The sequence below is a fragment of the Festucalex cinctus genome, chromosome 17 (genome assembly GCF_051991245.1).
Source record: "Festucalex cinctus isolate MCC-2025b chromosome 17, RoL_Fcin_1.0, whole genome shotgun sequence".
NCBI lineage: Eukaryota > Metazoa > Chordata > Actinopteri > Syngnathiformes > Syngnathidae > Festucalex > Festucalex cinctus.
The window spans coordinates 16,600,558-16,617,110 of record NC_135427.1 but is presented as its reverse complement, the minus strand read 5'-3'; the positions used below and the strand labels follow the sequence as shown (position 1 = coordinate 16,617,110).

Below are 16,553 nucleotides of genomic sequence, written 5' to 3'. Positions count from 1 at the left end.
ACGGTTGAAGAAATGGTAGTTATTACACAAACGACCAGCAGGTGGCAGCAGAGTATAAGAGATCAACCAGGACCTTGTTGAAAAAAGCTCAATTACTCACAATTCTAAATAAATTGTGAAAAATGATGAAACTTAGCTATATTCTAATGCTAATTGATGCAAAACGTAAACAGATAGAAATATATACTTTTTTTTCCTGATGAAAGGAGAGACTCTAATCTTTCTACTGTAAGGTTCCATGTTTTCATAGCAATAAAACACAATATTGTGTGAGCCTTGCAAAAATCAGTCAAAATCCAGTAAAACATCCACAAGTGAATGGGGTTGCTTCTGTGAAAATAGTGTTGAGTCAATGAGTTAATCACATCATTTAAATACTTAACTCACGATTAATTGCAAATTTGATTTCTGTTCTAAATGTACAATGAAATGTTGTTCTTAACATAAAACATAAAACTAATAGAAATATGGTTCCATCTTTTAGTCATTGATACAGTAATTTCATAATATTGAGTTAAAATGAAAAAGATGTCCTGTACTGGAAAAAAACAAATGTGATATTGATTTGGGTTGAGGTCATTTTTCTGCCACTAGATGGCATAATTGCATTTGTAAGACGATGCTGACAGCTCAGTGCATTTTTCATTTTCATATGAAGAGTTATCTCATCTTAACATGAAGCAACTTGTGAAATTCTGCACATTTTTCAAATTGCAAAACATCTTGAGCCCAATCTCCACAAATATATGCGTTATTATGACATTAATTACTGCTAAAATTTTGATGTGAATGTGACTGGAATTCCCCCAGTGCAGGCTTTCCAAGTAAGGGGCGCTCATAAATCGTGAATGAAGGGGAAAAAATGATAATGTGCCATTTAAGGAACTTTAAATTAATACACTAATTTTGACACCCCTCATTTCCTCACACTCTCTTTTAATATGTTGTTAAGTTACTCCTACAAATAGACATCACCACCTTTGGCGAGACATCCCATCACGTGATCAGGGTTATTATAGTTTGGAAAATTTTCATTTTTATTTTGAGTATTTTATTTTAGTTAGTTTTAATTAGTTTTCAGGGTGGTTTTATTTGTTTGTTTGTTTTTTTAATTAGTTTTAATTATTTAATAACTGCTTAGTTTTAGTTTTGTTTCAGTATTAGTTTTATTTTATTTTTTTAATGTGTGTATGATTCGTGTGCAATAATTAAAAAAACAACAACATGGCAACGACATCATCTGAAGGTGCTTTTCTATTGGCTGCTGTGAGATGACGTCACTTCGGTGTGACACACTTTCAAACGTCCTTCTTCCGGTTAATATCAAAATAAATCGACTTCAAATCACATTAAAAATAATCTCCAAAGGATCATGCATTCAATTAATTACCAAAAATGAACACGAAGGACATTTTTGCTGTCTTTATAGTTCATTTTATAAACTTACATTTTTATCAAATGTAGTTTCAGTTATTTTTCTTTTTTAAAAAAAAAAAAAAGCATTTTCATTTTTATTTTATTTCGTTAAAGAAAGAAATTGTTTTATGAATTTTAGTTTTAGTTTTTTCGTTAGTTTTATTTCACTAAAATAACCTTGCACGTGATATATCGATGGGGAAAACAAATGATCCATCCATTTTCTTGACCGCTTATTCCTCATAAGGGTCACGGGGGGTGCTGGTGCCTATCTCAGCCGGCTTTCGGCAGTAGGCGGGGGACACCCTGGACTGGTTGCCAACCAATCGCAGACAAATGATCCCATTTGCAATTAATTAAATAAATGCCCACTATATGAGGAAATATGCCGACATTTTTGATGGCCATTTCACAATGACTTTGCAGTGTGGATCCATTTCCGGCTCTGCAAATTAACAGCACTACACACTCATTTTTCAACTCATTTTTTTGTCTCGGATGAAAAGGTGTGATTTCAAACTTTAAATGATGCACAACCACCAGTAGATGGCAGCAATGCTCGACGACGAAGAAGGCAAATTAAAACGCCAATCAATGAGGAATATTGGAAAGGACGTGTTGGAATAGTTCTAGCACAAGTGTATGCGTGAGTTAGCGAATGTTTGTGTCATAAAGGCCGCAAGTGCACAGAGTACAAGAAGGGTCTTTGATGTCAAAAAGGCGCGGATCACAATCGCAGGAGAAGGAAGGGAAGTTGAGCTTGAGACACTCAACTCAACAGTGCGAGCGTGACAACAGCTGGTGAGTTCCTCATATCAGATCAATTTTCTTGATATACAAATGCATTATTATTATTATTTTTAGGCTACTATAAAGACACTCCTAAAAGGTTTTAATTGTTTCATAGAATGAAACCAGATCAAACTTGTTCATGTTTTGCTCGATTGGATTAATAGAACATCAAAAAAAAATCCATAAAAAAAAGCTCTAAAATGGTAACAATACAAAACGGAATGCTCGAAAACAGCCAGCAGTAATTAAAACAAACAAAAAAATAACAAATGAGAATAAAGCGTGTGATTTTTCAGCCATCGTAGCATAATTGTATTTTTTTTTTTTTATGTGTAATTTCCTTGGGGAATCATTTTAGACGCTCAAAAGCTAACAGAGTGTTTGGAGCTCTGTCATCAGATTTTGTTTTCAGTGATAGGAAGAGTCAAGTATAAATAATATTGTACTTTCATCCATTTTCAAGTATTTGACAGCTTTTGACTTGTTTTAATGTGCATTGTACTTTTAGCCAAATGGGCTTGCAAAGAAAAAGAAGCTGACATTTTAGGTACATTCTCAAAGCGAGCTTTGAGAGCATCAAAGCCGGAAACAAGAATTTCACTGTTAATGACTTTTTGGACTTTACCGGAAACTTTTTTGACAAAATTAGCTCGACTTTGACATGAGCGTTGTGAGTGACTCATAAAGTGATGCAAGATCAGAGCAGAATAATCCAACCAATATTGATGAATTGCACCTGCGAATGATCTTTCATATGAATAAATGATTAAATACAGTCTTCCCTCGCTATAACGCGGTTCACTTTTCGCGGTCTCGCTGTATTGCGTATTTTTTTTTAAGTGCAATTTTGCATATTTTTTTTTACAGTAATATACCCATTTTATAAAATTTATGAAGGTTTGAACATTGTCAATGTTTGAACAAGAGAGAAATGTGAGAACATGTAAATGCCTCAATGAGAAAAGTGTCTAAATTGTGCGGTCGGGGATTTTAGAGCCTTAAAACATTTATAAGAGTTGTAAAACATAAAGCTAACTACTTCGCTGATTTCATTTATTGCGGGTATTTTTTGGAACCTAACCCCAGCGGAAAACGAGGGAACACTGTATGGGAGTGTGATGTGATGTACGTTAGCATGCTAATAATACTCAAAGCAAACTTATGAATAGCCTCACAGAGCAAACATTTTCTTTTTTTTTTACTTGATTTTATGGTTTGAAACCAAGCAGTGATAATGAAATTCATATTAATATCGCACCCTACAGGTTAGTGAAAAAACGCAAAGCAGGCGACAACATTCTTTTTTGTCACAAATGGCCACCTTGGAGATGAAGGATTATTGCATCTTTTTTTATGTGCAAGGGCCTTTAAAGTTGAAAGCTTTTTGAATAAACACATTTATTGCATCGTAATCGTTTAATGCAAATGGCGTGTGATTGCTTCTCACGCGCAGCTTCCTGAATGAATGAGGACTGCGTTCACAAAAATTCCTATTGAGTTTTATCATCGCAGAGATTTCTAAGCAATCGTTTTTGGCAATAAAGTTCTTGAAATGGAGAGGAGCATAAAACAACAACAACAACAACATCATCCATCTAACATGTACACAATTGCGAAGCCACGTTACAAGAAGGAGGAGATGAAAAAGAAAGACCTGCAAATTGGCATCTTGCAGGAACAGCTAGATGAGCTTGACCTAAAATCTCGTATCAATGATGTTATTATCATCGGCATCAAAGTCAGGCCGCGCACGTATGCGCAAGCCGCGGCCAGAAGAAGTGATGAGGACTCTGACCTAAATCCTGATAATGAATCAGTGCAGCAACAGGTGATAACCAAACTCGGGAATAATAGTGGAATCGAAGCACATCCAAGAGTGCTACACACTTCCATCTGGAGGGAGAAAACCACCAATGGTCTTCATGAAACTTAGAGACAGAAAAAACAAGACTGCACTCCTCAAGCAAGGCCCAAAACTGAAAGGCAAGAATGTCTTTCTAAATGAAAACCTGACCAAAAAGAATGCTGAAATCGCGAGAAAGGCACGTCAACTGAAGAAAGATGGGAAAATTATGGCGACCTGGACCGCCGATTGCAAAGTCCTTATCAAGACACAAGGGAGCTCACCACAGGAGATCAAAACCAAGATGATCGAAAGATTACAGGAGCTGGAAGTCTACGAAAATTAAATATGTCCCAAATAACTGACCCCACATCTCCAAACTTCATCCTGCTCACCACTCAAAAAAACACTCCTCAAACCATTTCCAAACGCCTCTCCGTTTCGCTCTCGGGTCCTCTGTCTTCATTTCTGAGTGTGAACTACAACAGTGGTCTCCTGATTAATGATACAACGGACCATCTCCCGATATTTGCTAATTATGTGTGGTATCAAAATAGTACTAGACGAGTACAAACGATATATAAAAGATTTCGGACAGAGGAGAATATTATTGCATTAAGAAATGAACTGTTAACTCAAAACTGGAGCTGTGTTTATGATGCAATGAATGTGAATATGGCTTATGGCTATTTCATAAACAAACTGACAGCTCAGTGCATTTTTCATTTTAATATTAAGAGTTCTCCAATCTTTAACATGAAGTAACTTGTGAAATTCTGCACATTTTTCAAATTGTAAAATACAACTAGCATTATTATTACGTATATTACTACTAAATTTTGACGTGGATGTGTGATTGTGATTGTACAGTACAGCCTTTCCAAATAACGAATGGTCATAAATCGCGCATTAAAAAAAATAAATAAATAAATAGTGGCATGAAAGGAACTTTAAATTAACTCGAAATTTTGCCAGCCCGACATTTAACGAAAGTGAGACGCACAAACTTGAAACCTATTCGCCCTCAACTGTGCAGCGGCGGACGCGCGCGCATGCTTTTGCTCCCAAAGGCAACACTCACGTCTCGGAAGCGGTTCCAGCGCTCGTCCTCCGTCCAATCGTCTGCTCTCTGCGCCGCCGTCTCCATCTCCGTCTCCGTCTCCTTGGCGTCCGGCTGCAGTGAGACGGAGCCCAGCAGCAGGCACAGCAAGAAGGCGGCCGTGAGGGAGCTGCCGGCCGCCGCCATGGTGGTGGTGTCAACACGCGCTGATGATGATGATGATGATGATGATGCTGGTCCGGGAGATGCTAAAAGTGCTGCTTGTTGTGGAGGATCCTCCTCGGATTGGAAAGCAGAGAAAAGGAGGAGGGGGATGGGACGCCAAAGTGGGAGGAGCGAGGAGGAGGAGCTTAGCGTCCGAAGCAACTGACTTTTTAATTTGACCTCAAGCATGGTGGCGGTCCTCTCATGGCGTCCGGCTGACAATGGAACTGCAGACGAAAATCAAACGGTTATATATTCTGAAGCTTTTTTGCACCATCTGATGAATTGATTGTTTATTTGTTGACTTTATTAAACTTGTAACTCCGAAAATATTCACCTGAATTGGATGTCAGCCCTCTGGAATTCAAGATAGACGTTTCGTAGTTCACGCTCATCCTGTTTGGATTCATTTCTAAAAATTTAAAACCCAAAATATCAATATAATGAATCTCAATATTGGAATATTGTGTAGTAGCTTCAGTAAGTAGTAAGCATTTTAGTTTCCAAAATTACTCTGTTGAAATCACTGAACTACATGACTGGATAGCTGATAGGCCAAGACCTTTGAGGCCGCCATGTTGCTTCTCCCAAGAAACATTTGTCGGCATACGATCCTATACATTTACAATATCCAAATTGGAGAACATTTGAGACAGTACTTAGTAGAAGCAGCATGATTTATGATGTTTTTAATAAGAGAACTTCAGACATTTTAAACTTGCCTTAAATAAATGTATAAATTATATGCTTAATGATGTTTACAGGAGGAAACTTGATTTTTTATTAAAGAATTATAACTGTGATTCAACAAAAGATGATTAAGCAACACAAACCGTCCACTTTTTTTTTTTTTTTTTTTAATCGAGAGATGGGGAGGAGCAAGATGGCCGCCCTGTGACTTCAACGGCTTGCATGGGCGTGTACGGGCTATCGGCTATCCAGTCATATATTCAGTGGTTTAAATCCTTAACGGGAGATTTGTTCTAATTAAAATCAGCAAAAAGCAGCGAATCGATGAGGCGGTTGCTTGCGGATCATTTCCTTGGGTTAAGTTACTTAAGGAAGTGAGCCCCCAAGATTGCATTAAAAGGATTCCTCAGGTACTTCGAAGTAAATGAGATTCAATTAAGGCTCTCTTGAGATCCATTCCACCGTCAGCGTATTGCGTACGTCCACAACTCGCTTACGCTAACTCAAAACTCCAATCAAGGGGCAGCATTACCTTTGGACAAGTTAGTCACGAGCTAAATAACACATACTGTGTTCACGCTACTTGTAGTTTTTCTAGGGGGGGAAAGGTTGTCAGCATTATATACAATCCAAATCCTGTGTCGGAGGAGGCTGGAAAGCGAGATTGTGCCCCAGCCATGCCGCTGAGCTGGCTCCATCCACTTAACGCCGCCACTGGCGTCAAAACAGTCGATGCGGCACGGACACATCACATGCTGAGCTCCTGAGTGGACAAGTCAAGGGCAAAGCAGGAAAAAAGGAGAACTCCGCCCCCAAGCCCAAACTGCTGACACGTACCAGATTCCACACGTTCATCGAGAGATGTAGTCATCTACCTGTCAACATGATGAGGCACAATGACCTCTGACCTTTGTGTACAAGAGTTACATTTTTTATTTATTTATGTATTTATTTTTACACTACCTAAATACTGTATTCGCATTGTAAGCTACTGTAGCATTTTAACATTAACATTGCGCCTTATTGTAAGAAAATTCAAGAACGGTACTTAAATAGAGAGTCAATTCAAATGAAGGTTTGTTCCCTCCCTACATGATTGGACAGATACTAATTTTTGGATGGCTAGTTTGTGATACCTAGTGGTGAGCATTCCATACTACAAAAGTAAATTGAAACGTGACCCTTGGTTCGCATCTCAGGAAAGCAATCGTGATTTATTTAACTTTTTATTTTTACTTAGATTGTTTGATCTATTAAACTCACGAAAGATAGAGGAAACTCAATTTGGAGCTAATTAGAAGTCCGATGACTTAAAAACACAAGATGACATATTTTGGGCCACTTTTTTCTATTGATTTTTAAAACCGTGTCGACCTGGAAGCACAGTGCCTTGCCCAAAGGTACATTAACAGCTAATAGTCGAAGCCGGGTTTCGAACCGCGCTACCAACGGAGCCACAGCAGTCCACAAACGATTCTTATTTTGCCACATCCAATATGGCGCCGAGACCTACCTATGATGAAGCGCAAATTACGGCCGCTGTGTACGTCTATGACGTGATTGATCTGACAGGTAACTCCAGTCAAACTCGTTAAGTTGACATTAAAAGCCAAGAAACAAAATACGAACAAAAAGAAAACAGAAACAGGTGCATGGCAAGACGAAGAGGACACCGACTGGTGAAAACGTCACTTACAGAGGCGACTTTGAACTCGGCAACAATTGTAATAAGTGGAACTCGAACACGCTGACACATTGTAGCGACTTGTGCCACTTGATGGCCGCTCCATTTCACCTTCATTAAGTTCAGCGCTTCAGGTGCGTCACAATTCGTTGACATTCTTTGGATTTACTATTTAAAGTAGTCGATTTTTCATATACCTAAATCTACTGGTTGAATCATTCGTGTTAATTTTCCTGTTGTTGCTTTTGATCCTAAACATGAGACCAATTTGAAATGTGATTGTTCGAGTAAAAGACATTTGACTTTTTTTTTTTTTTTTTTTTTTTTTTTTGACTGACGTAGTCATTTTGTGGAGGAATTGAATATCATAAGTAATGTTTGAATGTATTTTTGCCCCACCACTGACAATTATGGATGGGAACCATAACCATGGTGTTAATTATTTTTAAGGTGTAGTGACATTATTGCCTGACCACCAAGTTGATAAACTGGAATTACTTCTTAAGATAGAACAATTTCATGTGCGTCATGCAGAGACGTCAATTATGCTTTCACATATGTGCCGCTTCAGGAGAAAAAAAAATTAACATATATACGAGGAAAAAAAATATGTAAAAAAGAAAGAAAGAAATGTTTTCCTGAGGAGAAATAAAAATTAGCAAGTGCAACAGGATGAGAGCTGTGCTTTGCTTAACCCCAAATAAAGTTCAGCTGTTAAAGAAGGCGTTTAAAATATTTGATTTAAAAAAAAAAATAAAATTAATAATGATGATATAAACTGTTGTCCATTTAGACATGGCAGTCTTTCACTTGTTGATCCTCATCAGCGTCACCTCAGCTGCGGATGAATATTACTCTTCCATTGGTGAGCCATCTCAAAATATCACTATTATTATTTTTATCATCATTATGATGAAGTATTTGCATCAAACTGTACTGACACGTTTGTACTATAAAGTGCCAGTGCACATATTTGCGTTATTAGGCAAGTTTATGCTAGCTAATGCTATCGATTAGCCTGATATGAAAGTGGTTTGTTTATGTTGAATAATTATTTATGTATCATGGGTTGACGAAAAATCGGCATTTTCTTCATTTTGTGTTCATTAAAAAAATATATATATTAAAAAAGAATTACTCACGTTTTTCCCGACCTGATGATAATAAAAAAATATGTTGAAAAGGAAGGCCATTGAAACATTCTTTGAAACAAATAAATGTGGCAATTGGCACCACCCCAGGTCACATGACCAACCTGCTGTACACGGAGCAGGACCTGCTAACCTCGTTGGAGGATTACATCCAAGCGGAGGAGAACAAACTGGAGACCATCAAAAGGTTTGACAACCGCCGTCAGGTCGCGACGGACCCGATAATTATGTGCACGTGTCCTCAGGTGGGCCGAGAAGCTGTCCAACCTGTCGGCGTTTGCCATCCGGGACCCCGAAGGCTTCCTGGGCCACCCCATCAACGCTTTCAAACTTGTGAAAAGGATGAACCGAGAGTGGAACGACCTGGAGAGTCTGGTGCTCAGCAACGTGTCCGACGGTGACCGCGCGCAAAAAAACGTCCGCAAATCGTACGTCGGATTAAGTTTTGATGTTTTTGTTCATTTTTTTTTTTCCAGGTTTCGTGTCCAACCTGACGGCCAGGAGGGAGCAGCTCCCCAACGAGGGCGACCAGACGGGCGTGGCCGAAGCCCTCCTGAGGCTGCAGGACACGTACGAGCTGGACACGGACACCCTGGCCAAAGGGGCGCTGCCGGGTGAGAGGGCGGGGCCAACCAACATATCGTCACCTTGCCAAGGAGACGGCCTCGACCAAGCCACGTCAGCAATTTTCCGGGCATGAGGACTGAGGATTTATTTATTTTTTTTGCTGTTTTGCGGGTCACTGCCAGGGTTATTATAGTGTTGGAATTTTTCATTTTATTTCATTTTGAGTATTTTCTTTTTTTTTTTTTTTTTTCATTTTAGTTCATTTTGAGTTTTTTTTGTTGTTTTTTTGTTTTAATTAGTTTTCAGGGTAGTTCTGTTAGTTTTTACTAGTTTTAGTTATTTCACAAATGCTTACTTATAGTTTAGTTTCAGTATTAGTTTTTTTATGCGTACAGTTTTAGTTTTGCAAACATAAAATGTAGTTTCAGTTAGTTTTTTTTTTTTTTTTTAAGTATTTTCGTTTTATTTTATTTTGTTTACAATTTTTTTTTTAATTTTAGTTTTAGTTTTTTCATTAGTTTTAGTTAGTTGATAAATGCTTACTTTTATTTTTGGTTTCAGTATTAGTTTTAGTTTTTTTAAATGTGTAAAGTTTTAGTTTTGCAAACATAAAACGTAGTTTCAGTTAGTTTTCGTTTTTAAAAAGCATTTGTTTATTTTCATTTTCATTTTATTTTGTTAATTTGTTTTTTGAATTTTAGTTTTAGTTAGTTTCAGTATTAGTTTTTGTTTTTTTAATGTGTATAGATTTAGTTTTGTAAACATAAAATGTAGTTTCAGTTTTTTGTTGTTGTAGTTGCTTGATAAATGCTTACTTTTAATTTTAGTTTCAGTATTAGTTTTATTTTTTTAAATGTGTATTACTTGTGCACAATATTTAAAAAACACCATGGGAGCGACATCATATGAAGGTGCTTTTCTATTGGCTGCTGCTAGATGGTGTCACATCTGTGTGACACACTTTCAAACGTCCTTATTCCAGTTAATATAAAAAATAAATCTCCTTAAAATCACATTTCAGATCATCCCCAAAGGCTCATGCATTAAATTAATTCCCAAAGACTAAAACGAAAGACATTTGTGCTATAATTATCGTTAGTTTTGTAAACATAAAATGTCGTTTCAGTTAGTTTTCGTTTTTTAATTATTTCGTTTAAGAATTTGTTTTTTGAATGTTAGTTTTTCCATTAGTTTTCGTTGAGTAAAATAACCTTGGTCTCTGCGCCCCTCCAACAGGGACCTCCCTGCTTCCGAGCATCCTGACGGTGGACGACTGCTACGACCTGGGCATGGTGGCGTACAAGGCGAACGACTTCTACCACACGGAGCTGTGGATGTGGCAGGCCCTGCAGCAGATGCGGGAGGGTGAGACGCCGGCAAGCGTGGACGCCGTCACCCTCCTGGACTACCACAGCTTCTCGCTCTATCAGCAAGGAGATCTGGAACGCGCCTTGGTGTCCACCAAGCAGCTGCTGGAGATCGGTGAGTCGGGAATGGCCGCTAAACATAAAATGACAGTCCTTAAAAAAGTTGTCAAATATTAGCTTCAACACAACTTTTATGTCATAGATACGAAAACATTATCCAAACACAAAAGGCTAGTAGCGTTAAATGAGAAGATGTCATTAGCTTCACTTTAATAGAGAATAACATACAAATACTTTTTTTTTTTTTAATACAAGTTATTTGCGTCATGAAAAAAAAAAAATCACGATTAAAACAAATGAAACAACACAAATATCTTGTCCCCATTCCAGCTATAGGCGCTTATGACAGCAACAACGTAAATCGGCATTTCAGTCGAGGACCAAAACTGCCGAAATTCAAAGTAAATACATGACTACATAAATAAATACATGACTAAAAGTGAAAATAAAAACATGTACAAAAAAATATGATTAATAACTTAAAAAAATCTAAATGAAAAAAGAACAAAAAAATATAGATTTACATAAATAAATACATTTGTGTTTAATTTTTGAATTATAGATTTTTTTACATCTGTTTTTATTTTCACTGTTTGGGCATTTATGTATTTATTCATTGATTTGGTCATTTATTTATTTATTTAGTCATTTATTTTTTAATTTCGGCAGTTTTGGTCAGTACAGCCAAGTCAAAATGTTATAAATGTTATTTGCAATGGCGGAATCCAACCCACGACCCGCCCCTCATTTGAATATACTTGGCAGTACAGACCAAAACTGCCAAGATAAAAAAAAAATTAAAAAAAAGACTAAATAAATAAATAAATGACTAAAAGTGAAAATAAAAACATATAAAATTATAATTAAAAAAATATATTTAAAAAATGGAAAAAGAACAAAAAAATATATTTACAAAAATAAATACATTTGTATTTAATTTTTGATTTATATTTTTTTAGACTCGTTTTTATTTTCGCTTGTGGGTATTTATTTATGTATTTATTCATTCATTCATTCCTTCATTTTGGTCATTTATTTATTCATTTATTTAGTCACTTATTTTGAATTTTGGCAGTTTTGGTCCTCCATATGAATCATGTGTTGTTTTTCTTGTGAGCATCTTTTTGTTAGGTGGAAAGCCACCTCTTAAGTGGATAGCACTTCCAGGATTGCCGGAAGTACGCCAAAATAAAAGCAAAATATCAAAATTACGTATGGTGGGATCATTATGTTGATATTAGAAATCCATAAGCTTGTCAAATTAATAAAATGATCTAACACGTTGGAATCACGGACCTTTTTTTTTGTGAGCATCTCTCTGTTAGATGTAAAGCCACCTCTAGTGGATAGCACTTCCTGGATTGCCGGAAGTGCGCCAAATAAAAGCACATATCATCAAAATGATGACTCAAAAAAATTAAGGCATGGAGGGAACAGGAGGATATTGACATTAGAAATCCAAAAGCTTGTCAAATTAATAAACAAGCGCAATTTTTTTTTTTTTTTAAGATCCTGAAAACGAGCGCGGCAACAAGAATCTCAAGTACTTTGTGTACCACTTGGAGAAACAGAAGACGGGCGAAGAGACACCGGAGCTGAAGGGCCGCGCCGAGTACAACGCCGTGTACGAGCGGCTGTGTCGCGGCGAGAGCGTCGAGATGGTGAGAAGACGCCGCCGCCACAAATTTTTTTTTTTAAATCGCCACGCATGCCGGAACTCGTCTTTTCCGACAGACGCCGCGCCGAGCGAGCCGCCTTTTCTGCCGTTACCATGACAACAAGCGCCATCCTAACCTCCTGATTGCACCCGCCAAAGAAGAAGACCTGTGGGACATTCCCCGCATCGTCCGCTATCACGACGTGGTGTCTGACGACGACATGGCGATCATCAGAGGGGTGGCCAAACCCAAAGTGAGCTTTTATTTTGAAAAGGCGTCTTTTCTGCTCCTTGCCAAACGAGTTGACGTGTCTCTTGTTGATAATCGCGTGCGGCGGCCGAACTAGCTCATGCGATCCAAAGTCAGAGATGCCAAGGCGGAGCAAAGTTACACAGTTCAGACCAGGATCTCCCAAAAGTAAGGACCACTCAGTTGTATTTTTGTTCATTTTTTTGGAATTAAAAATCCAAATTCAAGTACAATTTCAATTACACTCTGCAATTACAAAATTGGCATAATCGTAAACAAAAATAAAAGATTTAATGCTAATTTTGAGTTGTTTAAATGTATATATTTGCACCTTTTTAAAAACTTTTAGATAATTTTTAATAATAATTAGTTAATAAATACTGTATTTGTCTTATTTTTTTCTGTTTAAACATTTTCTTGTACCGAAAAAACAATTATTACTAAATTAATCGTATTCATATTTTCTTCATAATCGAGTAGCCCTGATGGATGCTTAGAATAAAAAAAAAAAAAAAAATCCAATTACAATTTCAATCATTACACTGCATAATTACACAATTGGCATAATCATAAACAAAAATAAAAGATTATTAATACTAATTTTGAGTTGTTTAAATGTGTATATATATATAGAAAAAAAACTATAAAACAAACAAAAAAAAAACCATTAACATAACTAATTTAATAAATCTTGTTTGGTCCAAAAGAAACTTGAATAATTATAGTTTTTCAAAGAAATGTATTTGTCTTAATATTTTTTTTTATGTTTAAACATTTTCTTACACCCCTCCCCAAAAAATAAATAAATAAATAAATCATCTTAATCGTGATTTCAATTATTACCAAATTAATCTGGATTTATATTTATTCATAAACGAGCATCCTTGATGGATGCTTAGAATTGAAATAAATAAATAAAATAACATTAAGCATAGTAAAAATATGATGTGATCCTATTTTGCTAACCTGATGATGTCTTAGCCGATGAAGCAAAGGTAAATTATTTCATAACTCTTGAGAGGGTGTGCACACTTTTGCTTATTTTGACCTCCCTCTCTAACCTACAGATTAAAAATCCTATTATTAACTTTTTCATAAAATGACAAAAAACAAAACAAAACAAAACTGACCTTTCAAGAGGGGTGTGTAGACTTTCTCTAGCCACTCACTCTTCCTCCTCTTCAGTGCATGGCTGAACGATAGCGTGCATGAGAGGGTGACCCGGCTGGTCAGGAAAATGGGCGTCATCACCGGCCTGGAGACGTCCACCGCCGAAGATTGGCAGGTGAACACACATTCCTCCCGTTCCTTCGCCTTCAACATCCAAAATGACCAAAAACAAATCAACACAGTTGCGAGAATTCAACGTTTTGTTTTTTTTACCCGTTTGCTTGTGCAGGTGGCCAACTACGGTGTCGGAGGACAGTACGAGCCTCATATCGACTTTCAAGGGGTAAATTAATCACCTTCGCTGCGCGTTGACGCCTCATTTTCACGGCAGTCGAATGCAAACGTCACCTGAACAAACTACTCCATAAAAAGCCTTCTTTAATTAAACTGTACCTTCATAATAAATGGTGAAAATCATGTGAATTGATGTGACACGTTCCTAATATTCATACCTCAGAAACGATTCCATCCGTTTTGCCAACTGCCCCTTGTGAATGCAAAACGGCCGCCCGCCACATCCTGGCACTTCAAATCACAGATTGCAACATCACGGGAGAAAAAAAAATCCATACGTAGATCTAAACATGGAATTGCCATATTCAGAAAACTGCATGAGGTGGGACACATTTTGGTATAAAAACCATTCAAATTTTTTTTTAGACGTATATATTATTAATGTATTTTTTCCTATACACACACACATATATATATATATATATATATATATATATATATATATATATATATATATATATATATATATATAATTATTATTACCAGTTGAAAGCAACTGCCAATTACTGAAATACTCATCATTAAAATTAATTTTCAAAATGGCACCTAGTGGGATATTTACTGTTGTTGATAAATGCTGTGAAAGTGACCCAAATGTACTTTATATTCGGTTTGGACCCTGTGGATTTGGATATTTGCAACTTTTTACCGCTTAAAAAAAATTTTTTTTTTAAACATTTTAATTTTGGCAGATTTTTGTGGAAACAGCATGAATCTTAATAATAATAATAATGATAATAATAATAATACTAATAATAATAATAATAATAATAATAATAAATGGAGGCACGGTGGTGACTGGTTAGCACGTCCGCCTCCCAGTTCTGAGGGCTACGGTTCGAGTCCAGGCTTCAGCCATTCCTGGGTGGAGTTTGCATGTTCTCCCCGTGCCTGCGTGTCTTCTCCGGGTACTCCGGTCTCCTCCCACATTCCAAAGACATGCATGGCAGGTTAATTGGGCGCTCTGAATTGTCCCGAGGTGTGCTTGTGAGTGTGGATGGTTGTTTGTCTCTGTGTGCCCTGCGATTGGCTGGCAACCAGTCTAGGGTGTCCCCCGCCTACTGCCCAGAGCCAGCTGAGATAGGCGCCAGCACCCCCTGCGACCCTTGTGAGGAATAAGCGGTCAAGAAAATGGATGGATGGAATAATAATAAATTACCACCAATGTAGTTTGTGTGAGATTGAACCTTGTCATATTTTTGCAGGATGACGTTCCTGAACCTTATGCGAATTTGGGCACAGGAAACCGAATTGCCACCTTCCTGGTTTATGTCAGTAAAGTATACACGAGCTCTTTTTTTTTTTTTTTTTTTTTCCCAGCAATTTTGCATATCGCCAATGGTTCGCTTATTTTTGCTGCAGATAAGCAACGTGCCTGCAGGGGGCGCTACTGTCTTCCCCAGAGTTGGCGCTGTTGCCTGGCCTATAATGGTTTGCTGTTTTTTTTGTTGCACCCCCCCCCCCCCCCCCCCCCAAAAAAAAAAATCAGTCACAGCAGCCACTTGATTAGGTACACGGTCAACTGGCCTCTAACATTTTGCTTGTGAAACGTCAAAAATATTCAATTTTGTCAAACGTGTCTCAGGATGTGTGTGTGACAGAATGTTTCTTTTTTTCATGGCACATTTGCGCACGCGCAGGGTTCGGCCGTGTTCTGGTACAACCTTCTGCTTAGCGGGAAGGGAGACTACCTGACCCAGCACGCCGCTTGTCCCGTCCTGGTGGGCAGCAAGTGGGGTGAGTTCAACATAACAAACAAAATAGCTCAAATTGGGGGAGAAAAAAAAGTTTTGTATTAACTATCATTAAGTATCATGTGTTCTGTCCTCCCCTAGTGGCCAACAAGTGGCTGCACGAGCGAGGACAGGAGTTCAGGAGGCGCTGCGGCCTGCAAGAATCCAGCTGAACCGGAAGTGATCTCCAGGCGATGGCAGTTGGACGCCGTTACCATGGCAACCGTCCTCTTTTTGGAGAAAGAAAAAGCAGAACTCAAGCTGCAACCGGCGGGTTCTGTTTGAGCAACCCCAACACGGATGAATCATTTATTGGAATATTTTCAGATGAATTTCCTGTTGGCTGCTTGAAAAAAAATTACCTTTTTTTTCCCTCTGTTTGTGTTTTTCACTTGTGAGAGTTTGTTTTGGAGTGCACAATAGCAGACGTCCTGTAATATTTCTTGTATTTGCACTTTTGTCACTCACGATATTAGCGCATTAAAATATTTCATCTTATTAAATGTTTGATTCAATGGAAATGCTTTTTTTCAGGAAACTGGACACCAGCAATTAGTGTTATGTTTAAGAAATGATTTTTTTATATACAGTGTGTATATATATATATATATATAT

General features: G+C 37.4%; 1 protein-coding gene across 4 annotated transcripts; it reads left to right on the top strand.

Moving 5' to 3' along the window:
- Positions 1–2,124: 2,124 nt before the first annotated feature.
- LOC144004685 (prolyl 4-hydroxylase subunit alpha-1-like) lies at positions 2,125–16,441 on the top strand. 4 transcript variants are annotated; one of them, XM_077502086.1, is made up of 15 exons: positions 2,125–2,217; positions 8,483–8,554; positions 8,931–9,027; positions 9,086–9,237; positions 9,317–9,454; positions 10,644–10,889; positions 12,344–12,495; positions 12,569–12,745; positions 12,839–12,909; positions 13,927–14,026; positions 14,141–14,194; positions 15,411–15,476; positions 15,568–15,636; positions 15,846–15,942; positions 16,041–16,441. In XM_077502086.1, exons 2-15 carry the CDS (start codon positions 8,485–8,487, stop codon positions 16,109–16,111), a joined length of 1,560 nt encoding a protein of 519 aa, XP_077358212.1. In that variant the 5' UTR covers positions 2,125–2,217; positions 8,483–8,484; the 3' UTR covers positions 16,112–16,441. The 4 variants fall into 4 exon arrangements, with proteins under 4 accessions (XP_077358212.1, XP_077358211.1, XP_077358213.1 ...); XM_077502085.1 differs by lacking the exon at positions 2,125–2,217 and adding an exon at positions 6,354–7,577; XM_077502087.1 differs by lacking the exon at positions 2,125–2,217 and adding an exon at positions 7,587–7,823.
- Positions 16,442–16,553: the final 112 nt, after the last annotated feature.